General features: G+C 36.7%; 1 protein-coding gene across 3 annotated transcripts in view; it reads left to right on the forward strand.

Moving 5' to 3' along the window:
- Positions 1 to 9314, forward strand: part of RCHY1 (ring finger and CHY zinc finger domain containing 1) — a 22046-nt gene extending 12732 nt beyond the window's left edge. For 2 of the 3 annotated variants that reach the window (XM_047855421.1, XM_047855422.1), the window contains 6 exons: positions 3247 to 3325; positions 5133 to 5177; positions 5284 to 5342; positions 5432 to 5458; positions 6317 to 6437; positions 8643 to 9314. In XM_047855421.1, the coding sequence (XP_047711377.1) occupies positions 3247 to 3325; positions 5133 to 5177; positions 5284 to 5342; positions 5432 to 5458; positions 6317 to 6437; positions 8643 to 8771 (460 nt within the window). In that variant the 3' untranslated portion in view covers positions 8772 to 9314. Of the gene's footprint in view, positions 1 to 3246; positions 3326 to 5132; positions 5178 to 5283; positions 5343 to 5431; positions 5459 to 6316; positions 6438 to 6788; positions 6884 to 8642 lie in introns of all 3 variants that reach the window. The other variant, XR_007151493.1, reaches the window with a different exon arrangement.
- The last annotated feature ends 12886 nt before the right edge of the window (positions 9315 to 22200 follow it).

Genomic DNA, 22200 nt, shown 5'->3' on the forward strand with positions numbered 1-22200 from the left:
ATAGCAGTGTTTTTGGAAACTCTACCCTCTCATGGTAACATTAAAAAAAATCATGTCATTTGAATGTATGAGTTCTTATATATTTGCATAAATATCAATCTTTTCACTTTGTAGCTAACCTTCTTTGATAATCTTTTACAGTAATTCCTCTTTTGGATATTAAAGACAAGTATTTTTTGTCTTCAGTATATTATGAAATTTAGTTATTGCTTTTAGTTTATTAAACAAAGCTGCAAGGCAAGGGTGATCTGATTTCTTGTGCTTGGCGCTTAAGGCACCTCTAGGCTTGGCTCTGGTCTGGAGGTATGAGCTTGACGATTATTGTCTTTAGGCAGTAATCACTGTAAGGAAATCAGTACTGCTTAGAGTTAGTGATATGTTATTCCTGATTTTATATTTTAAAATAGTTTCATGATAGTTAGGTAATCTTTTGAGTGTGGTGGTAATTCTCTTAAAGAGCGATGTGCCCTAAAAGATAGGATTTCAGTTTTTCTTTAATTAGGGGCAGACATCCAATACTGAATTTTTTGGCAGAAGGTACATATATCCTTACTGAAATGTACTAGAATGAGCTTTTTTTTTTTTTTAATAAATGGGGCAATAAAATTTCTTAGTGTTATTAGATAAGCACCATGATACTTACCATGAGAGTATGATATAACAGATGTGGTTTTGGTGTTCTGATTTCTGATCTAAAAAAATGTTTCATCCCTTTGACTCTATAATCCCATCTTTAGGAGATTATCCCAAGGAAATAGAGATATGTACCAAGATTTCTGTGTAGTATAAGTCTTGTACCAATAAATATAATAGTGAAAAATGAAAAACAACCTGTATGTTTGGGAGATTGTTAATTTGCAAGCCCATATCAAAAGTAATGTTCTTAAATGATATTTAGGGATTGGGAAAATGATTCATAAAAATTATCTGTCAGGATATTATACATACCAAAATATTAGCAATAGTTATCCATGAGTGCTGTGATCCTGAGTGATTTTAGGTATTTGTTGGTATATTTGTTGGTTCATGTTCTTCTGGGTTTTATATGTTTTAAATAATGAGAATTACTTTTAAAGTTTAAGAAGATATAAGTTTGTAACTACATTTGGGGAAATATAACATCTAATAAGATGATGCTGTAAGAGAATGATGTGCGTTTTCACATTTCTGCAAATTATTAAATAAGCATCAGACCAATCTTTGTCATGTGTAGAGCACTAGAGTATAGAAGGCATGATTCTTGTTCTTAAATTTCTATTCTGTTTGTGGAAGAATGGGCTTAATAAGCAATCACTGCTAGAGAGTTTGTCCGATTATGGGGATTGGAGTGGTCTTAATTTTAGGAATGTTTCAGTAAAGTTATAACAGAGATAGGCCGAGGCTGAATAGATCAGAATGGTCTGGGTAGAAATAAATAAATAGCCAAGCCTAAGAAAAGGCAGTGAAAGGATGGAGTGAGGGGGTGGGACAGATAGAGACTGGAGTTGAGGATGGAAGTGAAGAGGTTATATTATTTAGAGTAGTTATTTTAAACGGAAGCAAATCTAGTTAGTCCCCGCCACCATTTTAAAAAAAAGCATAAAAAAGAGATAAATACATGGTAAGGATAAGTACTGTTATGTGGAACTTTCATTAGCATTTCGAGTGTGTGTGTATATATGTAAATGAAGGGAGAACTGGGTCAAGATGTAAAAGTACTTACTGTGTGTTGAGGTGAAGTTTGAGAGACACTGCTGCAGAGTCTGCCAGGTCCCCTCTAACTGTGACTATGTACTGACGCCAAGTTGACTGTTTTTGTTTAAACGGAGTCTCCTGGTTTTTGTATGTTTTAAACCTCTTCATTTTACTTTCATTTTTGAAAGATATTTTTGTCGGATATAGAATTTTAGGCTGACCGAATGTTGCTCTGCCGTATTTTGTGGATATACATTCTGCATTGTTCCCAGTGAGAGATCTGGTGTCATCCTCTTTTTGTTCCACTATAAAGTCCCCCCCCCCCCCCAGCTGCTTTTAAGATTTTATCTTTGGTTTTGAGCAGTTTGATTATGATGATCCATGGTAGAGTTTTTTTTCATGTTGCTTGTGTTTAGGGTTTGTTGAGCTTTCCTTTTAAGGACGTAACACAGAATTTTCGTTTATCTCTTCTGTTCACAACCTCCAGAGAAGTTGCAAGTAGTCTTTATTCAGGACAGCCCTTTGCCTGAGTGTTCTGTTGTTGTGTAAGAAGGGGAAAATAAAAATTTGGGGACAACTAGCAATTTCTCTTTATCATATCTCTTTACATTTCAAATGGATAAAAGAAAAATATAAAATTAAAACCCATAAGTATTAGAGGTATATATATATTTATGACCTAGAGGTTTCAAAAGTCTTTCCTAAATAAGAGATAGAAGCATAAGCCATAAAAGAAAATATCAATGGCTTTTTAATACATAGAATTAAAATGGCTGTATGACAAAATATGTAAATCAAGATAATCTTGGTCACACACCAGAAAATTGTAAGTATACAAATGAAAAAGGTTAATATTCAGGATATATAAACAGCTGCTTTAAAATGGTAAAAGACAAATACCCTAGCAGAAGAATGAAAAGAGCACATGGACAGGCAGTCTACAGTAGAAATCCACATGGTTCATAAATATTAAAATATATTTCCTGTCTCATAATCTGAGAAACGCAAATTAAAATGACATCTTGTATTTGTCTATCATATAGGTAACCAGTGTTCACTAGGGTGCAGGGAATGCAGGTGCTGTCATACATGGTTAGTGCGGGTATAATTTAGTATTGTCTTTTTGGAGGTCGTTTTGTCAGTATCAAAACCAGTGGTGCAATACCCTCAGTACCCATAGTTTAACTTTTAGAAATCTTATAAAAGATTATCAACAGATAGACTAAGTGATGTTTGTATAAAGATAGGTATTTTATATCATCGTATTAACTAAAGATAGTAAATTATATAAGGGAATACTTTAAAAAATATGGTCTATCCATACTATGTAATACTATGTAATTATGAAGAGGAATGAAGTGGTTCTATATAGACAGACATAGAATAATCTTCAGGATATGTTGTTAAGTGAAGAAAAAGTCAGAGAACAGGATATAGAGAAAGAATCCATTTATGTAAAAAATAAAGCCCAAAGGGTGTGTGTGTGTGTAGATTTTTGTAGGAAAAAAGACTTGGATAGATACCATTCTGTAAAAATGAATCTAATCTTTTGACTTTCACATGTATTTTTAGGATTGGTCCAAAGGAAGATTTTTTCCATTGTTTGAAATGTAACTTATGTCTAGCTATGAATCTCCAAGGAAAGCACAAGGTATATAACTAAGTTTGTGTAATTAAAAAAATATTGTATTGTGTTTGAAAACTAGCTTAAATCCTAATATGTTTGGAAGCATGCTAATTTCAGATATTACCAAGTACAACTCTGTTGCTTTTTATTCTTTTTTTTTTTTCAACGTTTATTTATTTTTGGGACAGAGAGAGACAGAGCATGAACGGGGGAGGGGCAGAGAGAGAGGCAGACACAGAATCGGAAACAGGCTCCAGGCTCTGAGCCATCAGCCCAGAGCCTGACGCGGGGCTCGAACTCACGGACCGCGAGATCGTGACCTGGTTGAAGTCGGACGCTTAACCGACTGCGCCACCCAGGCGCCCCTGTTGCTTTTTATTCTTAAGCAGTATTAAGTAGGTGTCCTCAGATCTATGCCTCAGAATATCTGATCTACAGTTCTTTTTCTTCTTCATAGTGTGTAAGAATATTTATATCAGTTATTAGCATACTGTTGACAACTTCTAAGTAAGTTAGTAATGGATTCTTCTCATTGATACTGGTTTTAAGAATAAGTGAAAATGCACAGTACAGAAGAAATAGCAATGTAACAGCATTCCAAGAAAATTCAGAAAATATTTTTGGGTTTTCTTTCATAGTTAGAAATATTTTTAATTTGGATATAGTAATTATATCATGATACCAGTTCCTTTAAAATTATTTTTCATTATTTAGAAAAAAATCTAATAAACATCACAGAACAGAGAGACTAATGATTTTTAAAATTTAAAAAATTTTAATTCCAGTATAGTTAACATTAATGAGGGTTTTTTAAAAATAGGTACTAGATAATAACTAGCCTAAAATAGTCAAGTATTAAGATAAATTGAGATGAATAATGAACATTTGGGATATGGTGACAATGAATAAGGGAAAAAGAATGGGGCTGAGTAAAGACTCCCAAGGTTTTTAGCCCTTGCTTTTAAGGTACTGGATAAATAGATTGTAAATTTGCTGGAGATAAAAGATTGTTTGGTTTTACAGATTTGAGTTGGGGTGATAGCCGTGTTATCTGTCAAAAACTATATACACATTTTCTCTTGTGGTATCTTTGTCTTGTTTCTCAGTTATTTCTTATTGTCTGTATTTTAGTAAATGGTCCTATCATGTACTCAGGTGCTTACTTAAAAAACCTGGGCATCATCCATGGCGTGGCGCTTCCCCTTACCTTCCCCCATTTAATCATACACTGTCTTGTCAAGTTAGGAACTCTGACACTGGAGGCTGCCTGTTGGAGTTCAAAAACCGTTCCACTTCTTATTGGCAAATGACTTTGGAAGTTATTTAGCTTCTCTAGGCCTCAAATACCTCATCTGTAAAATGGGGTAATGTACCTGTTTCATTTAGAGTTGTGGGACTTAACTGAGCTAATGCAGGTAATGTACTTAGTATATGACATGTAGTAAATTTCAAGAATATGAACTCTTACCATTATCGATATTATTAAGTAGTTTACTTTGGAGCAAAACACATATAAAATAGATTCCAAAAGTTATTGTCTCTGCATCTTTGGTAAATCTTGATTCACTGATTTTCCTTATGTGTAAAATGAAGATAATTTGAACAATTAAGATATACTGAGCAATTTCATTGTTTCAGGTAATGTGCAAAGCCTGAAATAGTTATGTGAGTTAGCTGTTCAGTTCTTATCTGACATATAAGAAACATGTATTGTTAATTATTATCTTTAGTAAGTTAGTAGTGTTGTTTCCTTTATTGTTTTTATTAGTAAATCTGTTTGTCATTTCCATTTAGTTAAGTTTTTAGTAATTTGAGTTTTTCTTTTAAACAGTGTATTGAAAATGTTTCCCGGCAGAATTGTCCAATATGTTTGGAGGTAAGCTTAAAATATAATTTGCTTTGGAAATATTCCCTGTTGAATTTAAGATATGTGGATGTTTATATTGTCTTCATGCAGGCACTAACATTTATTTCCTTTACAGGACATTCACACATCCCGTGTTGTTGCTCATGTCTTGCCGTGTGGACATCTTTTACATAGGTAAAGGAATTTTGTGTTTTTTCTCTCAAAATTGAAAATAGTGGAGATAGTTTTTGTTTTACTGAAACAATGTTATATATTTTTTTCAGAACGTGTTATGAAGAAATGTTGAAAGAGTGAGTGTTTGATGGGATTTTTAAAAATTAATTATTGTAAGATGCTGATTTATTATTTTTTCGGGGATGTGGAAGTGGGCCAGCTCTGTTCCTCACACTGTGTTGGGCGTGACATATTTATGTTGAGATGGGCAGGGTAAATGCATAGTGGTAAACTGGGCAAAGCGTCTTGTGTATGTAGGACTGCACCTTTTCCCCCATGTCTGCAGTATGCCTTATCTCATCCCTCATTTCAAGAGAATCTTATTTTCTGGCCTTGCTTAACAGGAGGCATGGGCTCTACCAGAGGCAATCGATAGCATTTTAAGATTGCTGAGGTATTGTCACTCAGAATCCTGTTAGGTCAGTATATTGGCCCAGGATAATCATCTGCAAGGAAAGCTGGTAACAAGATTATCTAAAGCAGAAACTATTATGGGGAAAGGATGTTACAATGAGATGAGAGTAGTAGGATAGAAGAGACTGTGTAAATGTATTTTCATAAGCAGAAATTTTAATTTAATATAAGAGCCAGATAGAAGGGAACTTTTTCAGAATGTTTAGAGAGAAAATAATATGATCTAAGTTGCCTGAATATATTAAGGAATTGAGGTCATTTAGTTAGAAAGTAGCTTAATTGGCTTTTAAAATATATTGAATATATTCTACAAAGAATACGGGCTGATTCCTTCTAATTTTAGAGAGCTGAGGAAAAAGAGTAGGTTTAAAAAATACCATGGATCTACTGATCATCTTAAAATTCAGAATAATGCTCTGTTTTGGATGGTTTATGTACCAATTAGCATGCATCCTCTTGTGTACCTGAGTTGATATACTCCTTGTTAAATGTTTGGAAAATAACCTCTCTGTTTCTTCTAGAGGCTACAGATGTCCATTATGTATGCACTCTGCTTTAGATATGACTAGGTACTGGAGACAGCTGGATGATGAGGTAGCACAGACTCCTATGCCATCAGAATATCAGAACATGACTGTGGATGTGAGTACGATCAATGCTTAAAACTTTTCAGGTTCCTAGTTGATGTTCTTGTTTATTTTTGCCTTTTTGCTCAAATCTGTCTAAAAAATACTGCTTTGGCAGAAACACCAATGTGATGATTAATGGGAAGGACAAAATATAAATTTTAAATTCAAAGGACCAGACCAAAAAAATTCTAAGAATACCTTTATGCAATTCTTCCCAACACTAGATGGCAGGCAGAAACTTTATTCTGAATTATTTACATATTACTTGTCAGAGCCAGTCAGTCATGTAATGGTGTGGAGGTGAATTACTGGTCTGATGTTTTTAATGATGCTTTATTTCTAATTATTTTAAATTTTATTTCAGGCATACGTATTTGTTGATTTCTGAAGAAGATTACTTTTTGTTTTTTAATGTTCGTTACCCTTTTTATTCATGTGGATAATTGAATTGTTAGTAAGGTAAATGAAGGATTGCTTTTGGAATACTAATTGGTAATTACGTGATGTTTTACTAGAGGCTTCAGTGTGCTTTGTTCCATGTAGGTCATTTTTTCAAATAACAGCTTTATTGAGATATAATTTATATGCCGTGTAACTCATCCATTTAAAGTGTGCAATTCAGTGCTTTTTAGTATATTCTTGGAGTTGTACAAACATCAGCCACTGTCAATTTTAGGATATTGCCCCCCAAAGAAATCCCATACCCTTTAGCAGTCATTCCCCAGTCCCCTAGCTCTAGGCAACCACTAATCCTTCTACATTCAGATTGTATTCCAAATTATAATTTTGAACAAACTTGGAAGTTTTCTATTTACTATGGTATGACTATTCTATTTTTTTAATCTTATTTATTTTTAAATTTTAGTAAACATATCACGCAATGGTTTCAAGAGTAGAATTCAGTGATTTATCACTTAAATACAACACCCAATGCTCTCCACAAGTGCCCTTTTTAGTACCTATCACCCATCCAGTCCACCCCCCACCCATGTCCCTCCATCAACGCTCGGTTTGTTCTTTGTTGTTAAGGGTCTCTTGTGGTTTGTTTCCCTTTCTTCCCCATCCCCCCCACCCCTTCCTATATGTTCATCTGTTCTGTTTCTTAAATTCCACATATATTAGTCATCAAAAAGAATGAAATCTTGCCATTTGTGAAGATGTGGGTGGAGCTAGAATGTATTATGCTAAGTGAAATAGGTCAGTCAGAGAAAGACAAATACTGTATGATTTCACTTATGTGGAATTTAAGAAAACAGGTATGGGTATTCTAAAGCTAATGCTTTTCTTACATACTAATGCGTTGATCTGTTTTCAGGTTAACACCTTTTTTATTTTTTGGGATCTTTGTGTTAGAAGAGATTAATTCTCAAGTGATACCTTACTGTCATTTTTATTTATTTATTTATTTATTTATTTATTTATTTATTTATTTATTTATTTATTTATTTATTTATTTATTGTTTATTTTGTTTCTTACTTATTTTGAGAGAGAGACAGAGCATGAGCAGGAGAGGGCAGAGTGAGAGGGAGACACAGAATCTGAAGCAGGCTCCATGCGCTGAGCTGTCAGCCCAGAGCCTGATGTGGGGCTTGAACTCACAAGCCTTCGAGCTGTGAGATCTTGACCTGAGCCAAAGTCGGCCGCTCAACCTACTGAGCCACCCAGGTGCCCCTCTTACTGTCATTTTAGGGATGAGCCAAAACCTTTTATTTTTTAACTAAATTTTAAGAACTGCTTCTTTGGACTTTATTTTTGAGGCATAGAAGATTGACAGCTTAGTATATTAAACCTAAAGAATAAGCAAAAAAATATTATAAGTGTAAAGATTTTATTAACTAAGATAATTTTGCAAGTGTCAAGGAAGAATAATGAAATCATGTATGTTGTTTTGAACTGTAAATATAGTTGTCAATCTGATAATGCCTATGTTAAATTTTATGCTCAGTACTATTTATATACTATTTGGAAACAGTTTTAAAATAAGACTTCTTGACTCAAATTTACACTTTCATTTTCTAAATTCAAAGCTACCTTAGTAGCCCTCTTAGAATTTTCAGAAAATAAATAAAAGACATTTCTATTTGGGGAAATGTTTAGACTTACCTATATGTGTTTCAGTTCTTCAGTATGATTTTTGAGGAATTGTTTTGGGCAGACAGTGCCACTTTGTATCTATAAGGTTTAATATACTTAATTTGAATTCTCTTCACTTTTCAGATTCTCTGCAATGATTGCAATGGGAGATCTACTGTCCAGTTCCATATATTAGGCATGAAATGTAATATTTGTGAATCTTACAATACTGCTCAAGCTGGAGGATGTAGAATTTCACTAGATCAGCAATGACCAGCATTTATTACACTGGAAAACTCAGCATTTTCTGATCTAGGAAAAGGCTATCTTTAGTATTCTGTTGTCATAATGTGTCAGAATCTATGCATTAGAGTTGATGTGTTTTGTACTAGTGTCACAGCAAAAAATCATATAAGTACTTAAGGATTCAGGGTCTCTTTGTAGAATTGTCATAGCTCTATATTGGATGAAAGCCACTGTGCTTGTGTTTTGATTGGAAATTCCTTTAGTGTCAGTTTGGAAGCCAATGATGTTTGCCACTGAAATTCACATCCATAGAAGTATGTTATACTTTCATGGAACTTCGCTTTAAGTGACACTCTGCACGCAGAATTCATTTCTAGTTCTTGATAGAACTGCACTTACTTCTCAGTATTATTCTTGACTTTTTAAGGGCTGTGCTATAATGAGAATATGTTGTATCTTACTGTTGAAAGCTTATTACATATACTTTAGAATTTTCTAAGACAGTCCTTTGGATCCTATAAATGTGAATTTTGATGTAATAACTGCTAATAAAATTATATTGAAACAGTGTTTTATAGAAAGTTTTTTCCAAGTTTATCTATTTTTGGCTTAGTTTGGGCAATATAGTCTTATATATAATTCTGTCTATAAATACAAATATGCATACACATATATGTATTATATATTTCTGTAGAAAACCTCTTTTCTTTCTTTTGAAGTACTCTTCCATTAGAGTAGTTGGAAAAAATATAAAACAGTAGAACTCTTCCAAGCCTTAAGAAAAACCATTAACATTGAAAATAGTTTTGTTTTGGTTTCCCGGAATTATTTCTTCGAAGAGTGATTAATCCAGTCAGCAAGTAGTTAGTGTCCAACTACTATGCGCTGGGTAAGGTTCTCGATGGTTGTGGAGACAACAGTGAGCAAGACAAAAGTCCCTGCCCTCGTGGTGGTGCCTCATGACTAGCTTTTCCCTTGTTTTTTTTTTTTTGTTGTTTGTTTGTTTGTTTTTAATGCATGAGGTGGTTGTCTTTGTTGTAAATGGATTGCTTCTTTCTTCTCTAAGTGCTTGAAAGTAGGTATGAATGAATAGAAGGGGCATGGAATATTCCTGGCAAGATCTGATTTTATAGTACCTTTTTGGCTTATGTAATGGAATTAAACACACCTCTTAATTCAGGAACAAAATACACAAAAGATTATTTGATGATCCTACAACTTATACAGTAGTATTCCAGTTTCTAACATAGCCTATTTATAAAAACCTTTCGGTTAGGAAATAAAATGTGTACATATTAGTTCATGGGTATTTATTGAATACCATTTTTCTAATTTTGAGCTAGTTGAATCTCCTGCAAATAAACAAGGTTGGCTTACAACTAGAAATCCTAACATTTCTGGTACATTTATTTATTCTGTAGAAATCTCATTACCTGGATAAAGGCAATTGTATTGATTTCTAGTTTTGAGCCCAGATCTTTATTCTCTCCCACCTTCCTGTCTTCTGTGTTCCACTCTTTTCCCCTTCCTGTGTTAGTTTCCTTGGCTAAGGCAGAGCAGTAGTGCTGATCTTGATTTGGGGAAGGAATGAGATATCTTCCCAGGTGTTGCCAATCAATATACAGATTAAGGAAAGACTAATTTTCTAGTTGTAATACTTCTGTTTTTAATTAAAAATTTTTTTTATTTTTTAAAGTTTATTTTTTATATAATTAGAGAGCAGGTAGGGGAGGGGCAGAGAGAGAGGGAGACAGAATCCCAAGCTGACAGTGCAGAGCTGGACCTAGGGCTCAAACTCAAGAACTGTGATACCATGATCTGAGCTGAAATCAAGAGTTGGACACTTAATCAACTGCATCACCCAGACACCCCTCAGATTTGTTTCAGAGAGCATGAGTGGAGGAGAGGGACAGAGGAGGAGAGAGAGAATCTTAAGCAGGCTCCATGCTCACTCAGCGTGGAACCTGATGCGGAGCTTCATCCCATGACCCTGGGATCACAACCTGAGCTGAAATCAAGAGTTGGATGCCTCTCTGTTAGTAATACTTTTTGGTTCTGTTATGTCACCCTAAGCTAATTAAAAGCATACTGCTTTTAATCACAGGATCATTGGATCTTGAGTAGGAGTGAGTATAGAAAAGTAACAAAACTTTGTGTTTCGAGCATCTACTGCATGCCAGGCTTATGCATTAGCATTGATTGGCATGATAATTCTGTAGGGTAGGTGTTGTCTTCATTTTATAGATGAGAAAGCTGAGGTTCAGAGGTTAAATGATATGCTTGAGTAAATGATAGCTATTAAATGTTGGGAGCTGGGAATTCAATTAGGTCTGTGACCCCAAACACACCACACCACACTGCCTTTGACTCAAACTTCTATTTTGCTAAACTACCTACATAATAGCTAAGTCCTCTATCATGGAGGAGCTCATGATTTGATAGACTGTCCATTTTTAGGTGTTTTAATTCAAAACCTGATTACTTAGATCTTTGAGGATCCAAATTTGTCCAAAATAATGCAGAATGAATGTATTACCACGTGTTGACATGCAGTCATGTGCTAGAAGCATTTTTCTCACGCTCTTGAAGTCTAGGCTGTAGCACACAGGGTTTCTTCAAAGATAAGTCCATGACATGTGAATTCAATGTTCGAAAATATCTATTGTAGGAAATATGTAAGAAAAGGTGAAAAACTCACAATCTCATCTTCCAGAGGTAAATAGTTTACATTTTGACATTTTTTTTTTCTTTTTCTGCTCAGAGACTTTAAGAAAGCTTAGAGAAATGTTAAATGCTTAGTCTGATTTTAAGTATGGTAGAATTGTCCATGAAAGAATTGTCCCTAAAATAAGGTTGCCTTGCCACAGAATTCATATCTATTATGTTCTCATTTCAAAAGCCAGTAATTCAGTACGTTTATGAATATCAGGGTGTACAGAAACTCATTGTTTTATCATCAAAGAGTGTGCATGAAGTTTTTTTTTTTTTTTTTTAATGTAGCTTTCAGAGCCTTCTTAACTAGTAAATGGAGCTCTGTGGGATACTAACTAGCTTGTGTTCGAAGTAGTAGTATGTTTGTGGCATTGTAGATTTTAAAACCAAGATTTTTTTCCCCCACTAAACATTTTTATAATGTGTACATGTTTAATTTTCTCTTAATTTTTTGAAGTTTTGGTCACGAATCAAAGTGAATGTGAGTACTATGGAGCCAAGATCCTGTTTTATAAGTGCTTGTCACTTAATAGGTGATCAGTAGTGCATAATTTGAAGTGGGGGATGTCATTCTTTATGCCATTTCCTTCATCGTCTCTGCTGAAAGTCTCTTCAAGGTTTTGCTGTTTGCCTTATATTCACTGAATTTTAAGTGGAGTTGTTTCTTACTGTCATTTTCATGTGGACTTTTCCTTGTGCTTGTCCAGTTAATCCTTTGGATTAAATGCCACCTTTGGGCAGGTCTGCTTTTTTTGTTCGTTTGTTTTTACATATCCCTTTTCATTCTCATAATAATCTTACACCTAGCTGATGGTCTTACATCTGATTTCAGTTTGTCTCCCCTTATATCCATCCCGCCAGGTTACTTTTCCTAAGCTTAGACTCATTGCAGTCTTGGTCAAAATAATGTACAGGTATACTAATGTTTATTCGATTAAGCCCAGATTCCTTACTTTGAAATCTTTACAATCTTGTTCCCATTGTATCTTTTCAGTTTTATTTTACGTTCTTCTTTCACATATATTTTTATAACACACTACCTATGAATTTTTGCTCCTTTGTGCACATGGTTCCTTCATGGAACAATCATTTTTAGAAAATGCCACTTCCTCATAGTCCAGTTTAAAGTTTACCTTTTCCATGAATGCTAATTAATATCCAAAATTATTCTGTAATTTCTCTCTCTCTCTCTCCCTCTCCCTTTTTTGTGAGAGAGAGAGCAAGCGGAGGAGGAGCAGAGAGTGACGTAGACAGAAACCCAAGCAGGCTCCATGCTGTCAGTGCAGAGCCTGATGCAGGGCTTGAGTTCAGAAACCGCAAGATCATGACATCAAGAGTCAGATGTTTAACTGACTGAGCCACCACACGCCTCTCTCCCTCTTCTAAACTATAAACACTTTGTACCAGTTTTAAAAGATTTAGTACTTCATTTATTATAGTTCAATTTTTGCTTTTCCCCGCATTTCAACATTGCACATCAAACAGTATATAAAGCTTCTTGTAGACAAAGCTGTGTCTGAGTTGGGGGTACGACTAGAACTACTGAAAGCTTTCTAGGAGTTGACTCATGAAAGACAAAACACAGGAGGTAACTAACTGATCAGGATCAGGGTGAGAGAAAGCCTAAGACATTTTGAGGACAGTGATGGAGCTTTTCATCTCCTATCTTACTCATAAGAATTTGTTGAATTCAGAGGCTCCTGGGTGGCTCTTGATTTTGGCTCAGATCATGATTTCATGGTTGGTGAGTTCAAGCCCTGCATCAGTGCGAAGCCTGCTTGGGATTCTCTCTGCCCGTCCCCTGCTCTCTCTCCATCTCTCAAAATAAATGAAAAAGAAAAAAGAATTTGTTGAATTTCTATCATATGTAAGAATCTGATAGAAGCGTGTGCACACATACTATACAAAAATTGGTTGAAGACACTCCCCCCAAGTGTTTAACACTAGAACATATTGATTGAAATATGATGGAATCATACCTTTCTCAAACTAGAAGACAATCAAGTCATGCTGGAATCTGGTCGTTCGGTTTATCCATTCATTTATCGCATTTAACAAATACTTACTTTGCACTGGTTTTGTGCCAGACACAATATGTAGAGCTGGGTTATAAAAAAGTGAGTATGACAGTAAGTGACCTCAAATCGTTCCTGGCTGGGAGAGGTGGATGTGTGGCCAACAGAAAGTGCTGAAGGAATCTGGCTGAATTTGGCTGAGTTTGGCTGAATTCTAACCTTAGTGTTAAGTGGCTCAATAAGGAAGATGTCCTTAGAAACAGCCTCTTCAGGACAATTTTTGGCTTAGTTCTGTCACACAGGGACCACAAAAATATGGTCTTTGGGAGATATGTAAGCCTGTGACTTGTATGCTCTCTCTTTTAGAATAAGAATTTAAGCTTAGATTCCTATGGATGTCAATTAACAGAGGCCCTGTCTGTGATATGTGATACACTGGGTCCCTGGTGGAGCACCTGCCATTTCTCAGTTCATTAAGGATTGCTTTTGCCCAGATAATGTTGCCTAGGAATGCCAAGCATCTACTCTTGTAAACCTCTGATCAAGATCAAAGCTTCATACTGATTGCACTTCCCCCTGCCCGTAGACACAAACAACATATATTCAAATTAGAGTCAAAACTTTTTTTTTTTTTTTTGATCGAGAGCAAGTGCCTGTGTGTGGGGGTGGGTGGGAGGGGGAGGCAGGTGGGAGGGGTAGAGAAAGAGGGAGAGAGAGAATCTTAAGCAGGCTCCATGTCCTGGAGCACAGGAGCCTGGAGTCTGGGGCCCAGAATGGGGCTCCATCTCATGACCATGAGATCATGGCCTGAGCTGAAAATCAAGAGACGCCTCACGGACAGTCACCCAGGTGCCCTGGAGTCAAAACTTTTCTTAATCACCAACTTGCTTCCAACGAACTGTTCTGTCCCATTTTCACTCTTTGTTCTTTTCCTTGTCTTACATATTCTGTTTTTCTGGAGTCCGAATTCAGAATGAGCTAAGTGTGGTAAAGAGACTTCTTAGCCTGTCTAGAAGCGCCTGTAAGTCCAGCCATTGCCAGTAGAGTGGATTTAGGTGGGGCTTGGCATTGGCTCCTCATCCTCATGTGTTTGGGGACCCTGAGGTACTAAGCCTGCCTGATGGAGCTTGGAGAACCCTGAAAGGAAAGGACGGTTCTGGGTCTTCTTTCAGGGCCTGGTCACAGCACCAAAAGATTTTCTGAAACACAGCCCTGAATGCCCTGGACTGTGGTCACCACCCCCTTCTCCCCACCTCCCACTTGGCATCATGACAGCATTTGCCTGAAATCTCTACTTGGCATTTGTTCCAGTCTGCCTTGCTTAGATTATGCATATGTTAATGTCCCGTGTTGAATTCTAATTTCCTTTAGAGTCACACCGCGTGTGACTTTGAACTTAATATGATCTGTGCTTTCTTAAAGTTTTAAAGGGTTATATTTCTCCAGAGTTCTGAATCAAGTTTTAAATCAATTGGGAAGTAAATATGGGAGTCAAATATTGCTGCTAAAGCTGGAAAGGGGATTGTGGCTTGGACCTAAGGCCAGATTGAGTTTGTTCTTCCTTGCTCTCAGTTGAGTTTACCCATAAGGTCACAGGCTACAGGCCTCCCTTTTACAGGGGAGGCTCTGTTCTCGGCAGAGGAGCAGTGAATTATAAATACCGCAGCTGCCTGGGGCGAGGCTAGAGCCCTGGAAAGGGCTTAGACCACACCTGTGCAGTGGCTTTTTCTCAAATCTCACCACCATCCTGTAACTCTCCTCTGGTGGCGTGGGTTGAATGGAGAACCCATGGAAGGAGGGATGGAAGTTTTTCTTCCCAGTACTTCTAAAGGGGGCAGGATTGATGAGCTGAGGCAAGAATATAGAGAAATCCTCCTTCAAAGACCCTGAGGCAGCCCTATTTCCTGGTATTTGGATGGGAGGTAATCTGAATCAGGTGAGCCCCTGTGGGCTGAATGTAATTTGCAAAGGATGAGGTAAATAATCTCTGGTACAGACTCTAAAATTGGCCTGACCTTCAGGGATGGTGAACCATGGCACCAGGCAAGACCCACCTTCCACTCCGTCATTTTGAGAGGAAAGCAGCACTGGCTGGTGTAAGTCTGTGCACTTTCTTTTGTTTTTGTTTTTGTTTTTTTAAATCAAATCATGTTGTCCGGGCAAAGCACAGAATTTGTTAGAATGAATCTATCCCTTTCTTTTGACCTTTTTCTTTGTAAGTTAATGTATTTCGTCGGGGCCATTTCATTTGTGAAGAATAACAAATTTGTTTAAAGTAACGGAATTATAGACTTTAGAGCTAGAAGACTGTATAGTCCAACACACTCTGGTTTTGCTTGTACAAACTGAAGCCCAGCGAACTTAAATTTCCTTGCCCAGGCTTTCTACAGAGACCTGCAAAGGAAGACTTTCTCTTGATTTTCTGCACCATTATCTCCTCTGTGGCTCACTAAATATGTGTTGGGCTAAATATATGCTGGAATAAATAGGATTGTCCCTTTTGACAAATACCCATCCAAGACATAAAGATCAAGAGAGAGGACCTGGGTTGGGGGAAGGGAGACATGAAGACTAGGGGAGAAGAAGGTAAAACATGGAGGAGTAAACAGAAGAGGTGTCTCCTCCAAGATGTACTGCCCAGTGTCATAGCTGGGTATCACAATCTAGGTGTATTTGTGGATCCCGACATCTGGGCTTCTGGTCTAGTCTAAAATTTCAGGGGAGGGCCATAAACAATTCTCAGAGTTACTCAATGTCATGAATTGTTTGTTGCATGGTCTGCTTGATATAATAGACATAGCATGGGCTTTGGAAGCGGAGAGACAGAGGTTCAAATTCTTTCAATCTAACACATATTGGCGTGTGACCTTGGGTCAGCTCTTAACCACCTTTTATTTTGTAAAATAAGGATAGCAGTAGCAGTTTCATAAGGTTTGTGTTGTGAGGTTTACATAAGATAAAGCACTAAGGATAGTGCCCGGCGCACACTGAGCCCTCAGTAGGCATTAGGCTCATAATCTTCCTGTTGGCAGCATTTAGGTGATCTACCGCATGTGCTCCCAGTGAATTGTACCAGTGTCCCCAAGTCTCCAACACTGGAATAGGGTCTAGGCTCTACCATTACCATCTGGGGGCTGACTGAACTATGAGGTTCTTCTAACACCATACCAGGAATGCAGTCCTGTTTTATTCAGCCCGCAGCCCAGAGCTCTCCAACCCCTTGGACATACTTTTCATCCTGACCCAGATCTGCTTGACTTAATTTTTCATGATGGAGGATACGAATTGATTGTTCTGTCCTTTATGGGGAAAGGCCTTTTCTCTCCTGCCTCCACAAAGGTTTCACCTGGCAAGTGAACCAGTCTTTGTATCTGCGTGACGATCTGCTCAGCTGCCTGGTTGGTTGGTGGATGAATCAGTCCAGATGTATAAGCCTTGAGCTTGTAGGAGGACCTCATTTTCCGAAAACCAGCTGACAGATTTCGTGAGATTGTGATGAGGGACATTAGCTTGGGGGTCATTGTAATACATTTTGCTTTCTCAAAAGAACAAATTTGTTCCTAAATTTAGAAGGGAAAAGAATCTTCCAAACTTTAGAATGGCTTTAATTGTGAATGGGAGACTTGGATTTCTTCCTAATTTCTCTTATTAAGGGGCAAGTAATTTTCCTCGCAGTTTTCTTTTAGGTAAGAGCAATAATGATAATGATAATTCTTGATACATTTAAAGAAAGTCCCTCCCCATTAGTAGCCATACTTGTTTATTAAGCAGTAGAAAAGAGTGTTCAAGGTCACAGGCTCTGGAGACAGATTGCTGGGGTTTGTATCTTAGCTCTACCATTCACTCGCTGTGTGACCTTGGGCAACTTATTTCACCTTTCTGTGTTTCATGGGTAATTTGCCGAGATAAAGTTATGTAAAATGTTCAGATAGCTATCCTGTGGTGTCTCTGGTATCTGCTACCTCTTGAGATTCTCTTCCAAGCTCCATTTTTCCTTTCCTACTTATTACCATTCAGTTTTGCACACTGATTAGATTTTCATTCTTTACTGTCTTGCCTGAATTAAGTCCCCTAACTTTCCCCCAGTCTCTGATTTAAGCTTTTACATCTGGATAAGATGGTTGACAGCCTATGGTATAAGGATGCTGGAGAATCCTTCAAGGAAAATGAACCTAGGGTAATTTTAAACTCTGTTTCCTGACAGCAGAGGGTGCCACAATGTTTCCGGTGATAGGAATCTTCTGTGCAGGATGCTTTTTTTTTTTTTTTTTCTACCTGGTACTTATAAGTAAGAGCTTTTTTTAGGATTACTGACATTGAGGACTTTTATTGTCCATTATATAGTAATGACATAAACATGTCATTGAATAGTTTTGAAATTTAATTAAGCATGTCTATTACCACCATATTTCATATCTGCCTGTTTGCATTTCTTGGATGGGGTTTGTAAAGGTGGAGTATTTTCTAGAGTATGTGAGCAGTGTTATATGCAGTTTTGTCCTTATACATTTTGAAATGGGCTTGAGTGGAGGGAGGAACGGTGAGGGCTCAGGGGTAGAGGCAGAAGTCTGGGAGCAGGCAGTACCCATACTGGAATGATGCTGGTTTTAGTGGCGCCATGGGGAATTTGCAAACAGAGTGGGACCAGGTGAGTGATAGTCCTAAGCAGAAAAATGCTCTTTGGCTTGCTGGTAATTGGAAGCTGGTCAGCACCAGAGGAACAAAATGTACATAGGGGGATCTAAAGTAGGGCTGAGTTTTCCAAGACGGCTGTGACAAGATCTCCATCTCGCATGCTCATCTTCTAATGTGACATTGATGCTGCTTCCAGCAAGAGGTGGGACCTACTTTTCTCCCCTTCAATGTGGGTGGCTGGTGACTATAGCTGAAGTAGTTTCCTACACTCGGTCATAAAGTTTATAGACTTGCTGCCTGGGATACTATTGGGATGCCGGCTCTCGGAACCTTGCCACCATGCTATGAGGAAACCCAGATGACTTGGAGAGCCCACGTGTAGGTGTTCTGGCTGACAGCCTCAGCTGACATCCCAACCAGCAGTCAACCTTGATTGCCAGACCTAAGAGTGAGGAAATCTTCAAATGGCTGTAGCTTCAATCATCTCCTAAGTAGATGGATAGACTGAGAACTTCCCAGCTCAACTTCGTTGATCCCTGAGAGATAATAAGAAAGTGATTGTTGTTGTTTCAACCCACCAAGTTTTGGGGTGATTTGTACCCAGCAATGGCAACTGGAATACAAAATTAAGGTCCTCCAAGAAAAGGATCTGTGGTAAGAGAGTTGAGTCTCAAGGATATATTTCCAGAGTAAAAGCTAAATAGCAGAAAGGAGTCGGGGCACCGAAGAAGGATTCAAGATCAAGGATGGGTTAGCCACTAAGGGAGTCTCTAAGGAAGCATGACTAGCTGGGGTTCTGTGACATGGCATCCTACTCACTATCTTGCTCTTCTTAAAAGTAAGCCCACAGTTGTAGCCTCACCCCGAGCTTACCCCCTTCTTTTTGTATCATGGAAAATGTCAAACATATGCAGAAGTGGAGACACTAAGGCACTGAACCCCATATTCATTGCCAAGTTTCAACATGACCAGTTCATGGCCAACCTTATATATCTATACCCTTACTCGTTTTCCCCCTTCACATTACTTTGAGGCAATTTCTAGTCATAATGTCATATTGTCCCTACATACTTCAGATATAGTTCTAACAAATAAGGACCATTAAAAAAAAAAACCAGAGCCACAATCGCACCTAAAGCAATGAGCAATGAACAATTATATATTTATATAATAACTTTTGTGCTGAAATCAGAGTCTGAATAATATCAATAATGCCAGACTATCATAGAAATATAATGCAACCTATGTATGAATTTTTAATGCTAATTTAAAAAGTAAAAGTAAAAGTAGATTTAATGTTTTATTTAATCTAATATATCAAAAATATTACCATTATCATTTCAACATTTATCAGGATAAAATATTTAAATATTTGCATTCTTTTCCTTAACGATGTGAAATCTGGTATATATTTTACACACCTCAATTTTTCTTTTATTGATGTATAATTGACTTACAATATCTTATTCCTTTCAGGTGTACATGATAGCAATTTGATATTTTTATATATTACGATATATGCTGACTCCCATGATAAATCTAGTTACCATGTGTCACTGTGCACATTGTAATAACTTACAATATTATTGACTATATTCCATATGCTATAAATTATATCCCCATGGCTTATTTTATAACTGGAAATTTGTACTTCATAATCCCTTTCACCTATTTCGCCCCTTCCCTCAACCCCTCCCTTCTCTGGTAACCAACATTTTGTCCCCTGTATCTGAGTCTGTTTCTGTTTTGTTTTGTTTGTTTGTTTTGCTTTTTAGATTCCACATATAAATGAAATCATACGGTATTTGTCTTTCTCTTTCTGACTTATTTCACTTAGCGTAATACTCCCTAGGTCCATCCATGTTGTCCCAAACAACAAGGTTTCATTCTTTTTTTTTTTTTTTGTGGCTGAGTCATGTTTCATATATATATATATTTTCTTTATCCATTCATCTACTGATGGACACTTAGTTTCTTCCATATCTTGGCTATTGTGAATAACGCTGCAACAAATATAGGAGTGCAAATTGGTGCTTTTGTTTTCTTTGGATAAACACCCAGAAGTGGAATTGCTGGATTGTAGGGTAGTTCTAGTTTTAATTTTTTGAGAAGCCTCCGGACTGTTTTCCACAGTGGCTGCACCAATTTACAGTCTCATTAGCAGGGCACAAGGGTTCCTTTTCCTCCACATTCTCACCAACACTTGTTATGTTTTGTCTTTTTGATAACAGCCAATCTGACCAGTGTGAGGTGATATCACATTGTGGTTTTGATTTGCACTTCCTGACGATGAGTGATGTTGAGCATCTTTTCAAGTGTCTATTGCCAATCTGTATGTCTTCCTTAGAAAAATGTCTACTCAAGTGCTCTGCCCATTTTAAAATTGGGTTTCTTAATATTATGTAAGTTAATATTTTGGATGTTAATCTCTTATTGGTTATATGGTATTCAAATATCTCCTTTTGTTTTGTTGATGGATTTCTGGGCTGTGCAAGCCCTTTTTAGTTTGATGTAAAGGAGGAGACTTGTGCAAAAAAATATTGCTGACTGATGTCAAAGAGCTTACTGCCTCTAGAGATTTTATAGTTTCAGGGCTTGCATTCAAGCCTTTAATCCATTTTGAGTTTATTTTTGTATATGATGTAAAATAGTGGTCCAGTTTCATTCTTTTGCATGTAGTTTTCTAGTTTTCCCAACATCACTTATTGAAGAGACTATCTTTTCCCTGATGCATATACTTGCCTCCTTTATCATAGATTAACCAACCATATATATGTGGGTTTATTTCTGGGCTTTCTATTCCATTGATTTATGTGTCTGTTTTTGTGACAGTACCATACTGCTCTGATTGCTATAGCTTTCTAATATAGTTTGAAATCAGGGAGTTACACACCTCAGTTCGAGCCACAAATGACTAGTGACTATCAAACTGGACAGTGCAGGTCTATTTATTGCAACTGGTTGATATGTCTCTTATGTTACTTTTAGTCTATAGGATCTTTCCTCCTACCTCCCTATTCATTTTATTCCTCTGTAATTTAGTTGTTAAAGAGAAATGTGTTATCTGTCATATAGAGTTTTGCACATTCTGGATTTTGCTTCTTGCACCCCTGTAGCATCATTTGTTATGTATTTCCTGTAAGCAGATAATTTATAAGATTAATCCATTTTAAGGAAAATTCTTGTCAAGACTACTCGTAGCTTACATTGTGCTCTTCCATCAGGGGATACATAATGACTGGTAGTCACTGATGATCGTTGTCTTAGCTCCATTATTTTATTCATTCATCTTTTGTTTAGGCAGGAACATTACTATAAAGAGAAAACTACCCTAATCAACTTGGTAATGTAAATAATTGTGGCATGATGTTTTTGTTTTATAAAGTATTGCTTTAGAATTGTATAAAATTCAGTAAAAATGCCTAGTCTATGTTATGGTGAGAGCATAACAGAGATTGCTAATTATGGTTAGATTTTCTTAATAGAGTTAGTTTTGTTTCTTATCATTAGAGTGACATATGTTCATGATAGAAAATTAGAAAATGTGGAAAAGTAGAAAGAAGGAGAGAGAAAAAACAGTGGCCCTTAATAGTACCACCAAAACACAACCCTGTAAACATTTTAATTTATTTCCTCCCATCTCTTCTTTAAGCATTAAAAAGAAGAAAAACCCATTTGTTGACATATCAGATAAAGGATTAGTATCCAAGATCTGTAAAGAATTTACCAAACTCAACACCTGAAAAACAAATAATCCAGTGAAGAAATGGGAAGAAGACATGAATAGACGGTTTTCCAAAGAAGACATCCAGATGGCCAACAGACACATGAAAAGAGGCTCATCATTGCTCATCATCAGGGAAATACAAATCAAAACCACAATGAGATACCATCTCACAAAAGTCAGATTTGTTAAAATTAACAACTCAGGAAACAACAGATGTTGGTGAAGATGTGGAGAAAGGGGAATCCTCTTGCACTTTTGGTGGGAATGCAAACTGGTGCAGCCACTCTGGAAGACAGTGTGGAGGTTCCTCAAAAAATTAAAAAATAGATCTACCCTATGACCTGGCAATTGTACTACTAGGAATTTA

The sequence above is a fragment of the Prionailurus viverrinus genome, chromosome B1 (genome assembly GCF_022837055.1).
Source record: "Prionailurus viverrinus isolate Anna chromosome B1, UM_Priviv_1.0, whole genome shotgun sequence".
In the NCBI taxonomy this organism is placed as follows: Eukaryota; Metazoa; Chordata; class Mammalia; order Carnivora; family Felidae; genus Prionailurus; species Prionailurus viverrinus.